Source organism: Rissa tridactyla, chromosome 16, assembly GCF_028500815.1.
Source record: "Rissa tridactyla isolate bRisTri1 chromosome 16, bRisTri1.patW.cur.20221130, whole genome shotgun sequence".
Lineage (NCBI taxonomy): Eukaryota > Metazoa > Chordata > Aves > Charadriiformes > Laridae > Rissa > Rissa tridactyla.
In genome coordinates this window covers 6,908,917-6,924,404 of record NC_071481.1, presented here as the reverse complement: position 1 = coordinate 6,924,404, position 15,488 = coordinate 6,908,917, and the positions used below count along the sequence as shown (strand labels likewise).

Here is a 15,488-nt window from a genome sequence, read left to right as displayed (position 1 = left end):
GTGATTCTCAGCCCAGGGTTTGGGTTTAGCTGTTTTTCAAAGGGTGCTGGGCCTTGAGCAATGGCGATTGAGATGGAAACTTAAAAGATGTAATTAAAAATCGGGGGAGAGAGTGAGAGAAGGGGCAGGTTCCCCCAGAGGCTGTTAACTCTCTCTTTCAGTCGCTTCCAGTCCCTGCTGCTGGGGGAACACTGTCCCCATGGCTGTCCCCCACGCGTCTGTGGAAAGAAAAGCATCGGGAAGGAAAAGCCTCTCTGTTACTTGATGAGCACGAGGTCCCTCTAGTGATGCTTTATCATGCAGCCTTGAAGCAAGTTCTGTTTTGCCCCAGAAATCGGGATCAGGGACGAGTGGGACCTTCCCCAGCCGGTGTAGGGGTCGGGGACGCGTGGTCCCCCCCAGCTGTGGAACGGGGGAGCTCAGGAGCGGGGAGCACAGGGACGGCTGGCGGCAGGGAGGAGGGCAGGGAGGGAACTGCCCGTCCCCAGGTGGGGGAAATCGGGAAGGGGCTCAGGCTGGGCCAGGTAGGGTGGTGCTGGGGGCTGAAAGGGCAGGGGCAGGGCGAGCAGGGCAGGTCTGTGAGGGTCTGGGCAGGTTCTGGGCTTTGCTCAAGACTTGCAGGTGCTGGATTTGCCAGCGGTGATGGAGCGGGAGCGGCACATCCATCACGGCGATGCTGGAGAGCCCAGCTGGGAGCCACCACTGCCGTCACCTGCGCTGCTGGGGTAAGTGGAGCTCGGTTTTTAGGTACAACTCGATTGCAGCATCCTGTCAGAGATCTGCCCTGCGCTGACATCCTGCGATGGAAGGAGGAGTGAGCTGGGAAGGAAATATGTGAATTTTGAGTTTCATTTAAAAAGGAAAAAAGCAAGGTGTAGGGAGACAGGCTGTTAAGATGGCACGGCGGAAATGCAGCGGAGAGGAACAGAGGAAGATGGAAACCAAACAGATGTTAGGTACCATCGGTCTCCATCCCCTCCTTGTCCCCGGAGACAGAGCGATGCTTGGCCAGTGGCGGAGCATCCCCAAGGTCCTGCAGCCCGTCAATACAGGTGAGAGCGGTGTGTGACGCGTATGCCATCCCTGTCCCCGTGGTGGCCCTGAGCTCTCTGTCCCGGCTTCAGGGCTGGCGGTGCCCCACGTTGGCAGCGGGACGCTGGGAGCAGCCCGGGGTCGGGGCTGGCGTGGGACGGGCGATGCCTTTCCCGGGGGGCTCAGCACGGGGTGGCCATGGGTCCCTGCCGGTGGGGGCCCACCTTGGGTGCCTGTCCTTGGTGCCATGAGGAGCGGGGCCCCGGACGATGCCCCGGCCACAGCATCGGCTCGAATACTGGTGGCACCCACCGAACCCGGGAAAGCCTGGGGGTGGCCATGGGGTATGTGCCTGTGGGGGGCGTGTGTGACTTTCTGGGGGGCTTTGCTTTGCCTTGAGTTGTTATTTTAGCTTGTTGTGTTTATGGTTTGGAGCTGCAGTCGTTGGTTTGGGGTTTTTTCCCTTTGGTTTTGACTTTCCTGGGGGCGGGGGGCGCCCCAGGCCGGTGGTGGGGGCCCTGTGCCCGAGCGGGGCTGGGGGCGAGCGCCCGGGGAGGTGCGGCCACTTCTGTCGGAGTGAGGTGGGGCAGCCCCGAGCCCCCTGGGGCCGGGGAGTGGTTGCCCTGGGCCGTTGTCTGGGGTGGAGGGTGGGGGGGGGTCCCAGCCAGAGCCGGGATGTGGCTGTGACGGCCCTGCCTGTGCTCAGGGGGTCGAGAGAGCTCAGTGCCACCATGGTCCCCTTCCCCGTGTCCCCTGGCTATGGGTTGCTGGTGCTCCCTGGTCTGTCCTGGGCCCTCGTGCACAGAGCACCCGGGTGTCTGGGTGATCCCGGGGCTGATCCTGTCTTCCCTGGACCCGTTTTTCTCTCGGGAATGGTGACCCTGCACTTTTTTCCCTTGTTTTTTTTCCAGTTGTACCACCATGGGGTTGGTGGGACTGGAGTGTCCCCTGGGTGCCCGCCTGGGGTGGGGGGCCAGGGAGTTGTTCAAGAGCTCCAGTGCCACCATGGTGCCTGTCCCCCGGGGTGTCCATGTCCCATCCCAGTCCCTTGTCCACGGGGCACCCGGGTGTCTGGGTGCTGTGGTGTTGGGGTGCACGCGTCCCTCCTGGGGCTTCCCATGCTGGTGCTGATCCCAACTCCCATAGTCCCGATTTTCCTTTGGGACCCTGCACATTTGTCCCCTGGGTGGTCCTCCCCCGTGGGACTGGGCTCTGCCGGGGCTGGGGGATGTTTTTGGGGATGGGCTGTGGCCAGAGCTGACTCTCTGCCTTTTTTTCTCTTTCCTTTCCCTGCGGCCACTAAATCCCCCCAATGGAGATGTCGCCGTCCCCTGCTCACGCTGCTTCTCCCCTCTGGCGGTGCCGGCTGTGCCTGAGGAGAGCCCTGGATGTGGAGCGGCCTCATCGGCTGTGGCTGCTGTGGTGGGCTTGTGTTTGCCCCCAACCTTCTCCTGTCAGCCCTGGGGTGTCTGGTGAGGGTCGGGGGTTTGTCCCTGCCTCCTGGGGTGTCCCCGAGCTCTGGTTCCCTGGGGAGGGTCCCCAGCGGGCCGAGGGCCGGGGGCTCGTCCTCAGGGCCAGGGCATGGTGGCCGGTGGTAGCCAGCACTCTGTTTGGCAGCGGCAGGCCTGGCTGTGGCCATAAGGGCTTTTGGCCCTTGCTTTTCCCAAGTTCTTCCCTTCCCTGTCCTCCCCCCGCCCCAGGCATTTCCTCTGGTTGGGGTCGCGTTAAAGAAAAAGAAGAGAAAAGGGGGTGAAACTGAGCTGTGTGACCCCGGGGGTGCTGGTGTGCTCTGGGTAGTTTTCCCTCATATCCCCCCCTTTCCCCTCTGTCCATGGCTTTGGGCTGTTGGGACTCAGCCGAGGAGGCACAGGGTACCCCGGGGCTGGCTTTGGGGGCCAGGGGGTGATTTAAGGGGCTGGTGGAGGGCTGGGTTGGGGGGGTGGGGGGGGGCTGGTGGGTGCATGGGGGCTACAGATACCCTGGAGCAGTGACTCACAGCCCGTTCCCTTCTCTTCTGTTGGGGGCCAAGCATTGTCCTGTCCCGGAGCATCATCTGGTCCAGGAGCTTCGTCCCATCCCTTTCCCAGCGTGGCCGGCCCTCGTCTGGTGAGTGTCGGCCTGGGGGAGGTTTGTCCCTGGTTCCTGGGGTGTCCCTGAGCTCCTGTTCCCTGGGGAGGGTCCCTGGGGTGGGGTGGGGGGCAGTCCCTAATGGGGAGCGGGTCCCCGGTCCCTCCTCTGCTCTCCGCCACCTCCAGCGCCGGCCGTGCCCGGGCACAGCCCGTGTGTGTTTTTGGGGGGGTGGGGGGGGTGGTGAGTGTGGGCTGTGCCTGGGCTTTGCTGGGGGGGGAGGTCTGTTTTCTCTCAGGTTGTTGTTTTAATTTGTCATCTTTATGGTTTGGCGCTGCGGCCCTTTTATTTCGGTTGCTTATTTTGGGGCTCTCCTGGGCACGGCAGGCGCTGGTGGCCAAGGGACGGGGCCAAGGTCGGGGGGGGGGGGGGGGGGGGGGGGGGCAGCTCATCCCCGTGGCTGGGGTTCGGGTGTCCCCATGGCTGGGTGCCGTGGCGGGTCTTGGCCAGCCCTGTGTGTGTGCCAGGGCCAGGTCCGGCGGTGGCCACAGCATCCCTGAATGAGCCAAGGTGGGGACGAGAGCTCAGTGCCCCCCACCACGGGGGCTGCCCCTTCAGTGCCCCCCACCGGGGGGCTGCCCCTTTGCCCCCGTGTGCCTTCCCCCCTGCCTTCGTAATGTTGTTCCCCTCTTTGTCTCCCTGCTGCCTTCCTCGTTCCCTCTCCCTCCCCTTTTTCCTTTGCTTTTCCTTATGTGTTGTCTTGTTTTCGGCCTTTTCCCGGCTTTTCTTTGCCTCCCTCTTCCCGCTTTTTTTCTCATCCTCGCCCCTGCCTTTCCCTCCTCCCCTACAGGTTGATGGGTTTGGGGTCTTTGTGGCAGCGTGCTCCCTCCCTTTCCACTCTCACCCCCTCCCAACCCCGGCTCCTGCTCAAGCCATAAGCATCAGTGGGAGGTGTGATGAGTTGCACCGGGACTTTGCGCGCGCGTGTGTGTGTGGTGGGGGCGAGGGTGGGCTGTGCCTGGGCTTTGTGTGTGTGTGGGGGGCGGTTTGTTTTCTCTCTGGTGGTTGTTTTAGTTTGTCGTGTTTATGGTTTGGTGCTGCAGCCCTTTTATTTTGGTTTTCTTTTTTCCGGTGTGGGTGCCTGAGGTCCTCCCGGGCACGGTAGGGCTGCAACGCAGGCTGGGTGGTGGGAGAGGGCAAAAAACAAGTGCAAACCCCCCCCACCACCACCCCGAGGAGGCTGTAGCCTGCAACTGGTCTCACTGGGTGATGGCGATGGGTGAGGTCCAGGAGGAGAGAGGCCAGAGGGGGTTGGTGAAACTGGTGTCGTCTCTTTTCCAGGAGGACGCAGCTGGGATGTGCTGGGGGACCCTCTCCTCGCCGTGCCAAGGGGAGCCGGTCCCGGCCCAAATCGTTGCCCGGGGCAGGAGGGGGTGTGGGACGGGCCGGAGACAGCGGAGCCCCACTCGGACCCTGCAAGGCGCAGCGGGGGCCCAGAGGAGACAGGGCCAGGCTGGTGCGCAAGGTCTGCGACAGTCAGCTGGCCACCGGCGGCAGGAGCCAGCACTCGTCAGTAATTTTATTGTTTTTTTTTTTTTTTAAACTACACTTTTTACCCTTTAAAAAAGTTTTACTGTTGTAATACACTTAAAAGTGCAAAATTTTAACTTTTTAAAAGTGTAAAAGTTTTACACTTTTTATAAACCTGTACTTGCTGAAAGGTACAAAATGTCTTTTACGCTTGCTAAAGTGTAAGAGTGTAAGAAGTATAAAAGTTTAAGCGTAAAAGACATTTAGTGTACTTTGTACTTTTTTAACTTACTTTTTTACACTTTAACTTTATACACTTGGACTTGTTAAAAGCGCAAGCTTAAGGACAAAAAGTTTAACAACTTCCACGCGCAAAACTAAGTAAAAGCTAAAGCAGCTCAGTGCGCAGGTATTCTGCCTGACACACCGCCTTTGAAAAGGCTGGCTTCGAAAAACGCTTATTACCAAACTGTGCAAATGAAAACTTTTATAGGGCAGAGTTTAGAGGTTTAAAAGGGTAAATACACACCCGGGGCACAGGCTTAGAAGTGCACTCCAGCTGTCTACTAGAAGGTCCGTACCGCAGAAGTTCTTTAAGTGGGAATATTAAGGGACCTGGGTAAGGTAAAACGGGTAGCGCAGCCCTCGACTGAAGTACCCCTAAAGTCTCAACTACTGTTTAAGAAACTTTCTTCTTGGAGAACGTCTGAAGGCTGCCTACGTTCTGGTACGGAGTTTTCAGCTGTTTCCTTTTTGCCCATAACCTTTTCCATTAGAGGGTAATGTGTCCCGTACACTTACACACACACAAAATTCCATATTTCAGCTCAACAATTTTGACACTAGTGCTATTGGTGAAACTGTTGCTGTAGAGTTGAAAGAGAGTTTCTGCTTCGCTGTATAACTTGCCCTTCCAGACTTCCAGACACTTTTACCACTCACTGTTGCATCCGCTTCTACCGCTAACACTTTCCCACCACATACCTGGGATCTCGCACAAGCTGCCAACCTTCTTTGGCTCCTTCACAGACAGACCTCCAGGGCCGATGGCTTTGGCCACTACCTGTAAAGTGCTTCACACACCTCAAAAAACCCCGTTGCTTCACAGCTCCATGGACTCAGTTGGCGCCTGACCCGCCGAGAGCGATGCTGGACACAGACAGAGATTCCAAACTCCCACCCTTGGGTTACTGCTTCCGAGTTTCATCGATGCCAACGCCTCTTCCCGGCTCATCCCTGCAGACTTCTGACTCCCGGCACCATCCATCACGTTCCCCTGCTGAGCTCGAGGCCCCGCTGTCCATCTCTGCACGTCACGCCACCCTCCTCCTGCCACCATGCTCCCCGCCGGGCACCACGAGATGACGGCACGCCATCACCACCGCCTCCATCAATCACCACCGCCCTCCATCACCACCGCCTCCATCACCACCGCCTCCCCGAGGCTCCGGCACGGCGGGTGGCTCTGCGTGGGGGCTCCCGGCATGGCACCCATCCGCACCTCCCAGGCAGCCTCTTCGTGGCCATCAGTGCAGCAGCCTTGTTCCCCGTGTGAACCCCACACCTCCCCCACGGCAGCCCCGGCTCCTCCCGGCACCACCCCACCGGCCCCCCACCGCCCACCTGCTTTCTCCATGCGCCAGGGATGGAGACCCAGGGTGAGACCCTCGGCTTCTGGGCCACATTCCAGCTCCTGGAGCTGGAGCTGGCAATGCCATGCAGAGCCCAGGGAAACCCCGAACCAACTTTGAGCCCCCCCCTGCACCATCCTAGTTCTCTCCAGACCCCCATTCTAATTCATCTGTCCTCCAGTAGCCCAGGGCCACCAAGGTCCCCTCAGACATCCCAGGGCCAGCCCACTCCCCTAAAGCATCCTAGGACCTACCACCTCCCCCACAGCCCCCCAGGGGCCAAGTGGGCTCCTTAGAGCCCCCCAGGGCCACCCAGCCAGACCCTGGGTCCCTCTCCCTGCAACATACCAGCCCCTCGGTCCCACGGCCGTGGCTCCCACTGCCCCCTCCCCACAACCAGGGGCAGCTTGCGGGATGGCTGCCCCCCCCCGGAACCCCCGCCAGCCCCGCTGCATGACTTGGGGGACCCTCACGAGCACATGGGCCGAACCCCACCATCGCCACAGACAGCCCCTGCTTCTGCCACGTGTGTGTGTGTCCCCCCCCCCGTCCCCGGCCTCGCCAAAAAAAATAACCAGCAGGACACAGGAGGCCGGCTCAACACTTTCGCCTTTATCCCGCTCCAGACTTTCCACACCACGCGCTGCCGCCTCAGTTCGCGCTTATTTTCTGCCAACGACAAGACATGGCGGGGGGCCGTGGTGAGACCCTCGGAGGGGTGGGGACAGGGACAGCGTGGCCGGCCCCTCCGGGGGGGGGCGGTTAGGGACAGGGGCACCCACCTCGTTGATCCAGTCGATGTAGGCAGACACCCGCGTGAAGACCGTCGGCTTCTTGTGGGTGTTGCAGCCCAGCGCGGAGCCGAAGCTGACGATGCCGTCCACCTCCCACAGCCCATCGCGCTGGCAGTTCAGGGGGCCACCCGAATCCCCCTGCACGGATGGATGGATGGATGCTCCAGACCCGCTCCGGCCACCCCCACCTCCCTCCCGGCCCCCGGCCCCAGCCCTGCAGGGACGATACTCACGTTGCAGCCGGAGACGGTGCCGTCCCCGCCGGCGCAGACCATGGTGGGGCGCACATTGCTGCCCCACCAGTCCCGCTGGGAGCAGGTCTCGTAGTCCACCACGGGCAGCAGGGCTTGCTGCAGGACGTCGGCCAGGGGCCCGTTCGCTGCAAGGACATCCATATCTCACACCTTGTGCCCCACCACCACCGGACACCCCCCTTCCCCCCCCGCCCCGGGAGTCCCCAGCTTACTCCTGATGCGTCCCCAGCCGGTGATGTAGCAGGGGTAGTTGTTCTCCAGCGTCAGGCCGGCGGGCGGCAGGCAGGCGGGCTGGATGGTCTCGCTCACCTCCACCTCCTGCGCCAGCTTGATCAGGGCGATGTCATTGCTGCGGGGAGAGCAGAGCCGTGGGGACCGGTGGCCATGGGGACGGGGGACCCCCCAGCCACGGGGACAGAAGGGGGACCCCCGAGCCGCGATGCCTCCCACCCACGCCCAATACGCCTTGTCCCCTACATGATGAAGAAGGAGTTCCAGTTCTCGTGCACGATGATCTTATCCACGCCCACGGCCAGCGAGCCCGCCTCGTCCTCCTCCGACAGGACCTGCTTGCCCAGCACCACGCGGTAATTCAAGCTAGAGCTGCCGGGGGGGGTGAAAAGAGAGGGGGTGTCATTCTCCACAAACCTCTTTCCCCACCCAGTCCGGACCTCCCCCACCCCCCCGGCGCTCCTGCACCCACCTGATGCAGTGGGCAGCCGTCAGCACCCAGTTGGAGGCGATGAGGGTCCCGCCGCACGTGTGGTGCCAAGCCCCGTACCTGCTGTACTGCAGCGAGATCTGCGACGGCAGGGGCACAGCGTCAGAGCGGGGTGTCCCCGTCCCCATCCCACCCCCTCTCCCTCTCCCCGTGCCCCCCCCCCCCCCCCCTTACCTGCCAGGGCCAGCTGTGGGCACGGGCATCTTCGCCACCCACCACCCGGGTGCCCAGCAGCGGCGGCACGGCCGGCTGACCGCATCCGTAGGCTGTGTGACACCCAGCAAAGGGACCTCAGCGACCGCCTGCGACCCTGTGCCTGGGGCCACAGTGGGCGCTGGGGTCCCGTTCACCCCCCCCCGCCCCATCCCCTCCCCGCCGCCCACACCCACCGTAGCCCAGCAGCACGGCGAGACACACAGCCCCCAGCATGGTTGCGCCGTCCCAAGGTGCTGCGCTGGGGCTGCTCACCCCTCTTATAGCGCCCGCCGCCGCCGGGGACCTTGGCGTCACCACTCCTGCCACCAACATGTGGTGACTGTCCCATGCTGGGGAGGGAAGAGGCGGGGGGGTCCCCAGCCCTATTGCCCCATCTTATCGCATCGCCCCTTCCTGCCTGGGAATGGCCACATCTGTCCATCCCGCAGCTGCACCGCGATGTGGCACAGCAGGGACACTGACTCCCAACCGGGGGACAAGGCAGGGTCCCTCTTGGAAGATGGCTGGTGGCCACGGTCCCTCTAGAGGGACCGGCTAGTGGACAGCCCCCCCCCCAGCCATGCCGCTTTCTGTGGGGCGGCCAGCCAGCCAAGCTGCTCCCCAATCTCCAGCTCCAGGATGTGGCTCCCCCCACAAGTCACCCCAGGGCCAAGGTCCCCTTATCTCACTCTCCACGCGGCCAATGCCAGCGGGGACGCTGGAGACCTTCACTCACCCCCCAGCTGCACACCTGGATCAGGCCCCCGCTGCTTCTCACGCTGGGCTCCCAGCACCACCCCGCCTCGCCCCCATCCACCCGTGGCGGGGGGGCCACCTCCGGCAGCGGTGACCAGGTGACCACAGCTGGACCCCGTTCCCGCAGGCTCCTACCCCTGACCCGAGCCCCCGCCGCAGACACGGCCGCACCATCGCTGCACCGCGGCCCCTGCGCAGGCACCCAGCGCACTTACGAAATATAATATTTATTTGGGATTAAAATAAAAAAAAACCCAAACAATACATACACCCCCCCCACCCCGTCCCACCACTCGGGGGATGCTGCGGGACAGACGCGCCTCTTTACAGCGCCCACAAACACGGGAGCCCGCAATCAACCGACAGAAACCGCTCGCGGCCACAACACGCGCCCTCCCGGGCTCAATATGACACGACAAATAAAAATACAGCTTTGCGAGCCAGCAGCTGCCCTTTCCGTCCGCCTTTCACCAACATACAGACACACACGGGCCAGTGGGGGCTGCCCCCCAGCCCTGAGCGTGCCACCCGCCGTCACACACACACACACACGCAGACACAGGTGGCACCGCGGTGGGGGGCTCGCCGAGCTGCCCCGCAGCACGCCCAGCTTTCGGCACAGCCATCGGGGAAGGCGGCGGCGGGAGGGGGGGACCGGGATCTCTGTCACCACCCAGCCACGCCAATGGGCACCGAGCCAGCGCAGCTGCCGCAACCCCCGCCGCGGCTCCTGTCACCCTCACAGCACATGCACGACACCAGGACACCCTGGGGACAGCCACTGTCCTGGGCACGGAGCCCCCAGGATTCGGCAGCAGCAGCCCCCGGCACCGTCACGGGCAGGGGACAGGGTGCTGCTGCCCCTCGGGATGGGAGGAGCTCGGACGGGGTGGGAGAGGGACACTGGGGACTCAGGGAGGGACACGAACAACACCTACAGACACCACAGCAAGGGGAGGGAAGCCGGGGACGACCGGGCTCCGCCGCTGTGCCCAGCCCAGGCCAGGAGCCCACCGGCAGCTCAGCCTTCAGGGCGGGCACAGTCGGCACCCGGCTCCGGCATCGCTCCCGGCACGGCTGGCACATGGCACACGCAGCGTTGCCAGCCCGGGCACCGCAGACCAGTCCTGCCCGGCCCCGCGCCGGGGCCCCGTCACTGCTTGAAGGTGGACTGCAGCTCCTTGAACGCCGCCTTCCTCTGCTTCAGCTCCTCCGCCTGCTTCTTCTTCTCCTCCTGCTCCGCCTTGATCTCCTCCTCAAAGCGGCTGGCCTCATGGATGGCTTGCACCTGCGGGCGGTGGCACGTCTGGCTGGGTCCCCCCCCAGACCCCCACCATGCCCTGCTGCCCGTCCCAGCACCTCCACCTCCTGCCCACCCCTCGTGCAGGCACCAAACCACCCTCGTGCACCATGGCCCTGCGTCGGGACCTCTCGTGCCCCACCACCACTCGCCTCACCTTGGCCTCGAAGAAGCTCTTGGCGCCTTTCACCCCCTCCGTGGAGACGTCGATCTCGGAGAGCCGGGCCAGGGCATGCAGCCCACTGTCCTCCTGCAGCTCCCCCGCCGCCGCCTTGCGGAAAATCAGCAGGAACTGCAAGAAGAGACGTTGGCATCAGCTCCTCCGAGACCCCAAAGCCACCAAAGGCTCCCTCCCCACCTGACCACCAGCCCAGTCTGGCACTGGCCACAGGGGGACCGTGCTGTGGCCATCCCCTGCCGCCATCATGGAGGCCCCCCGGCCCCCTCACCTCCCGAAAGCTGAGCTTGCTGTCCAGGTCCTCGTCCACTTCCTTGATCATGTTCTTCAGGCCCAGGTGCGTCTGCGGTGCCCCCAGCTTCTCCATCATCAGCTTCAGCTCCATCAGGTCGATGAAGCCGTCCTTTCCCGCGTCGTACCTGCGGGATAGAGGCACGCTCCTGTCACATTGCCATGGGGTATGGAGAGCATCAGACCCCCCCACACCGGGCCCCCCAGCCCCCCAACACCCAGTGCCCACGCTGGCCGGGGAGTGAGGCGGCTAGTGTGGTTAGGGAGCGAGGAGGGAAGAACAAGGACCTGGGCACCAACAATCCCCGGGCGGCTTGCCAGACCACGGGAAGCTGCTGGTGAACTGCTAACAACCCCCCGGAGCATCATCCGGGATCGTTCCTGCTTCTGTGCGGCACTTGGCAGGAAACCCCCCCCCCCGAGATGCTGCCAAACCTGCCGCTGGCTCCCTGCGCCGGGAGCCGGGGCACGCGCTCCCCTTGGCTGCCACGAGGGATAACGGGCACCGTGTTGAGCCACCAGGCGCCGCTCCCCCCATCGCCCCTCCGTCAGGAGCCACCTTCCTCTTGGCCGAGTCGGCAGCTTGCCCAGCTCCTGGGGGTTTGGCACCGTGCATGTGCCCCCGGCAGCCCCTGCCCATTTGCCTATGGGGACCGTGAGCCCCCACATGTGGTGGGGGGCGCAGCCACCTCCTCCTCCCCGTGACACCTCCCGGTGACCGTTCCCACCTGCCCAGAGCCCCTCAGCATCCAGACGCCTGGGCTTGGCTGAGAGATCCGGGTGCATCCCTGTTTTCCAAGCTGCTTGCGGACTCCTCGGACCCCGGCCTGTGACCACGCCACCGTCCCATCCAGTCTCCCACCACCTGCCCTGCCTGCTGCCCTGGGGGCTGTGCCGATGCCACGCTGCCTCCTGCCCGGCACCGTGGGCTCTCGCTGGGGAGCCAGCACGGATCCAGGCTTCCTACAGCTCCACAGCGCGGGACACCAGGGGAAGAACAATGTTCCTGCAAGGGACTGTCACCTGCCCCACCACCCTTCCTGGGCACAACGGTGGCCGCAAGAGGAAGGCCCTGCGACACGTCCCGGCGCAATGCAGAAGTAGGCGAGCAGCTGCCCGGCTGTACCCATCATGAGCGGGGGGGGGGTATTTTTTCCTGTGGGTTGCCTTTCCTGTGCCTGCAAGCGTCGCAGCCGCCCCGCAGAGCCCCACGCTCGCCGCGCTGCTGGTCTGTGACTCATTTGTCCCTTCTCTGCTGTGGTTTGTTCTGTCCGTGCCACAAGCGGCACCTTCCTGCTCTCCCACACTGACGGGGTCCCTGAAACAGGGCTGGCCCCGCACCAGCCCCACTCACCTCCGCCGTCACCCCCAAAGCCAGGCGGGGGGAGCAGACCTCACACGCCTTCTGCATCCCAGACCCCTTTTGGGGCATCACTCTGAGATTTTTCCCTGCAAGGAGCGCGTTTGCTAGCCCGGCCCTGCCACCTCGTCCCGTGCAAGCCATCCCCCGACTGCGGGGCGCTTCCTCGCTCTCACTCCCCTCCGCTCTGATTGTCAGGGATGCAGGCATCCCTCTGCTGCTCCCGGGGAAGCTCCCAAAGGGCAACATCTTCCCTGCAGAGAGCAAAACCCCTTCCACGCAACGTTTCACCCTGTACGGCCGGATCGTCACATGGCAAGGACAGCAGCGGTGGCACGGGCAGCGTGGCAGGGCTCGGCTCGACAGCATCCTTCCCTTAGGAGACACCCCCCCCTCCCCACCCCCGGCTCCCAAACCCCCGGGGGCTGCCGCACAGCCCCGGCGTTGCTCCTTTTGCTGCAGCGAGACGCTGCAGGTGTCAGAGCAAACACGTCTGCTTCCCGCGCCCGGCTCCCTCCTCTCCGCAGCGCCGGCCAGACTCCCACCACGCAACGCTTCCCCCCCCGCCCCACACCGCCATCTGCGCCGCGGCCGCAGCACCCACGGCCGCCCATCACCTCCGGCGCCACGAGCAGCCGCTCTGGCTGTGGTTCTTCCCCCGGGGACCCCAAAGTATGGTGCGTGTCCCCCCACCGCCAGCTCCCTTCTGCTGCAGTCCAAGAGACAGCAGCCTGTACGTGAGGCTGCCATGTCCGCGTGATGGGGTGACAACCCACCGGGGAGAAGCAGGGGACACGGAGGGCTCCTTGCACTGCTAGGGTGCTGGGGGGGCACATCTGCACCCCAACCAGCCCCACAGCGTGCTGCTTCGGACCTCGCTGCCTCCATCCCCATTGCTTTCTCCAGCACTTGGCCATACCCCAGCAAGACCCTACGTGCGGACCCCCTCCTTCCTCGGGGCCCGGCAAGGCGAGGGGCAGCAGCATGCCCCAGCTATGCCTTCGCCTGCTCTGCGCTCCCCCCGGAGCCGTGCTTCCCTCCAACGCTGCCTGCACAAAGCACCCGGCACGCCGGGGGGCTCTGCGGGGATGCTCCGGGGCCGTCCCACTCGCCCCCGGCTACTCACGCGCATCCTGGCGTGACCGAGGTCGGAGCCGCCCCCGTTTCTGTCTCCCCCTGGAATTTTCCAGGGCTCAATGCTTGCTGCCAGCTTCTGTCGTGTCCGTTCCCCCCCCCCAGCCCCTGCCAGCCCTGGGGCCGGGGGCCGAACTGGCAGAGTCACGCTCCATCATGCGTGGTGGCACACAGCGCGGCCAGGGATGCTGGGGACACGCTGGCCTTGTCACCGCAGCCGGAGCTGTGGGGGCCCCTCAGCACTGCGGCAGAGGGTCCGCGGGGGACCCTTGCAGCACCCACCAGCCCCAGCACAAGGTGCTGGGTGCCTCCTCCCAGGAGATGGGGTGTAGGGGGGGTTCCTTTTGCAAGGATTTGGGGGTGTGCAGGGGTCTCTCCTGCAAGGAGCTGGGGGAAGGTGTCCCAGGTGTCCCTGGCATCCCTCCTGCAAGGGGCTGGGGCCGGGGGGAGAAGGGAAAGTCCCTGGGACCCCTCCTGCAAGCAGTTGGGGGGTGTCCCAGCCATCCCTCCTGCAAGGAGCTGGGCTGGAGGGGATCCCTCCTGCAAGGCATGCGGGGTGTCCCAGCCATCCCTCCTGCAAAGAGCAGGGCAGGGGGGAGCCTCCTGCAAGGAGCCAGGGGGTTCCTCCTGCAAGCAGCTAGGGGTCCTGGGGGTTCATCCTCCAAGGAATTGGGGGGGCTCCCTCCTGCAAGGAGCTGGGAGTATGGGGGGGGGTCCCTCCTGCAAGGAGCTGGGAGTATGGGGGGGTCCCTCCTGCAAGGAGCTGGGGGTCCCTCCAACAAGAAATGGGGGGATCGGTCCTGCAAGGAGCTGGGGGTCCTGGAGGTGCCTCTTGCAGGGAATGAGGGGATTCCTCCTGCACGGAATAAAGGGGGGGGGGGGGGCCCTCCTGCAATACGCTGGGGGGTCTTGGGAGTCCCTCCTGCAAGGAATATGGGGTCCCTCCCGCAAGGAGCTGGGGGGATCCTGGGGGGGGTCCCTCCTGCAAGGAATGGGGGGGATCCCTCCCGCAAGCATGGCGCAGGGGCATCTCTCCTGCCAAGAGCCGGGATGCCGGGGGTCCCCCGGCCGGGACCCGGTGATGCCACGCTGGGGGGTCCCCATCCCCGTCCCCCCCCCATCCCCACCGGCACTCACTGTCGGAAAAGCCGCTCCATGTCGCGGAGCTGCCGCCGGGAGAACTCGCGGAACTCCCCGGCGGGGCTGAAGACGCGGCGACCGCCCCCGGGCGAGCTCTCGCCCCCTACCCGCCCCACCGGGCTGCCCGGCCCCGGCCCCGGCTCCGGTCCCCGGCCCCGCCGCCCCGCCAGCTCCTCCGCCGCCGCCGCCATGGTGCCCGGATGGCCGCTCCGCCCCGCTCCCGCTCCGCCCCGGGGGCCGGGCTGAGCCCCCCGGCCCCGGGGAGAGCCGAGCCGCCGGCCCCCCGCTCCGCCCGGCCACCTGGGGGCGGGCTGCGGTTGCCACCGCCCTCCCGCAGCCCATCACCGTCTCCCCCGGCCGCCCCATCACCGTCTCCCCCGGCGGGTACCAGTCTGCCCCGGTCCCATCCAGCGCTGGGAGCCCCCCGGGATGCAGGTGCGAATCCTTAGGATCCAGGGAGGGAAAGGGTCTTCATCAGCCCCAGGTCCACCTACAGACACCCGCGCTCCGTCCATTAGCGACCCAGGGGTGGGCAAAGGTGGGATGGAGAGGACACACACCACCTAGCCCAGCCCAAAACCACCAGAGAAACCCGCAGAAGACGCCCACAGCACGGACAGACAGGTTCCTGGCACGATGTTCCACATGTTTGGGTCATGTCTTCCCCCTAAACGAGCCCAGGCCAGCACACAGATGGAAGCCCACTGCACATCTGGTGGATAACAGACCAACTCCATCACCAGCGCCCTGCTGGCCTCGGGGGCACAGCCACTCGCCGCACAGTCCCTACTAAAAATTAGGCATTGGCCATTGCGCGCCCCGGGGAGGGTCTGCCCGACAACACGATGTGGTTCCTGCGTCAGCAAGATGCAGCCCCTCTGAGCTGCTTTTAGACCTTTATAGCCTATTAAGAAAGAAAAAAAACAAAAAACAACCCAAAAAACCCCTGAGGTTTTGCTCACATCCACATTATCCTCGGCTGGAAGGATCTGCCGAGGTCTCGGCCCAGACTGCTCCGAGCGAGGTCAAGGCAGAGCAGATGCAGGGGCCTGTTCCCTGCAGACACCCCCCCCCCCCCCAAAAATGCCGCTGCTCCCCAGAAACC

At 64.4% G+C, this 15,488-nt stretch overlaps 2 protein-coding genes across 2 annotated transcripts; both read right to left on the bottom strand.

Moving 5' to 3' along the window:
* Nucleotides 1-6,851: 6,851 nt before the first annotated feature.
* On the bottom strand, nt 6,852-8,615 carry CTRC (chymotrypsin C). Its single transcript, XM_054222720.1, has 8 exons — nt 8,419-8,615; nt 8,204-8,295; nt 8,012-8,109; nt 7,786-7,911; nt 7,521-7,657; nt 7,288-7,433; nt 7,043-7,192; nt 6,852-6,929 (listed from the first exon to the last, which is right to left on the bottom strand). The coding sequence occupies exons 1-8, from the start codon at nt 8,555-8,557 to the stop codon at nt 6,912-6,914; spliced, it is 906 nt and encodes a 301-aa protein (XP_054078695.1). The 5' UTR covers nt 8,558-8,615; the 3' UTR covers nt 6,852-6,911.
* A 9-nt stretch (nt 8,616-8,624) lies between these two features.
* Nucleotides 8,625-14,574, bottom strand: EFHD2 (EF-hand domain family member D2). Its single transcript, XM_054222721.1, has 4 exons — nt 14,381-14,574; nt 10,730-10,877; nt 10,438-10,572; nt 8,625-10,268 (listed from the first exon to the last, which is right to left on the bottom strand). The coding sequence occupies exons 1-4, from the start codon at nt 14,572-14,574 to the stop codon at nt 10,134-10,136; spliced, it is 612 nt and encodes a 203-aa protein (XP_054078696.1). The 3' UTR covers nt 8,625-10,133.
* Between the last annotated feature and the right edge of the window lie 914 nt (nt 14,575-15,488).

Excerpts from the sequence above, each read along its gene's own strand:
- CTRC (XM_054222720.1), bottom strand. The coding sequence starts at position 8,557 with ATGTTGGTGGCAGGAGTGGTGACGCCAAGGTCCCCGGCGGCGGCGGGC. Across the intron at positions 8,110-8,203 it reads CCCACAGCTGGCCCTGGCAG|ATCTCGCTGCAGTACAGCAG; the intron begins GTAAGGGGGGGG and ends CTGCCGTCGCAG. Across the intron at positions 7,912-8,011 it reads ACGGCTGCCCACTGCATCAG|CTCTAGCTTGAATTACCGCG; the intron begins GTGGGTGCAGGA and ends CCCCCCCGGCAG.
- EFHD2 (XM_054222721.1), bottom strand. The coding sequence starts at position 14,574 with ATGGCGGCGGCGGCGGAGGAGCTGGCGGGGCGGCGGGGCCGGGGACCG. Across the intron at positions 10,878-14,380 it reads ATGGAGCGGCTTTTCCGACA|GTACGACGCGGGAAAGGACG; the intron begins GTGAGTGCCGGT and ends TCTATCCCGCAG. Across the intron at positions 10,269-10,437 it reads AGAGCTTCTTCGAGGCCAAG|GTGCAAGCCATCCATGAGGC; the intron begins GTGAGGCGAGTG and ends CACCGCCCGCAG.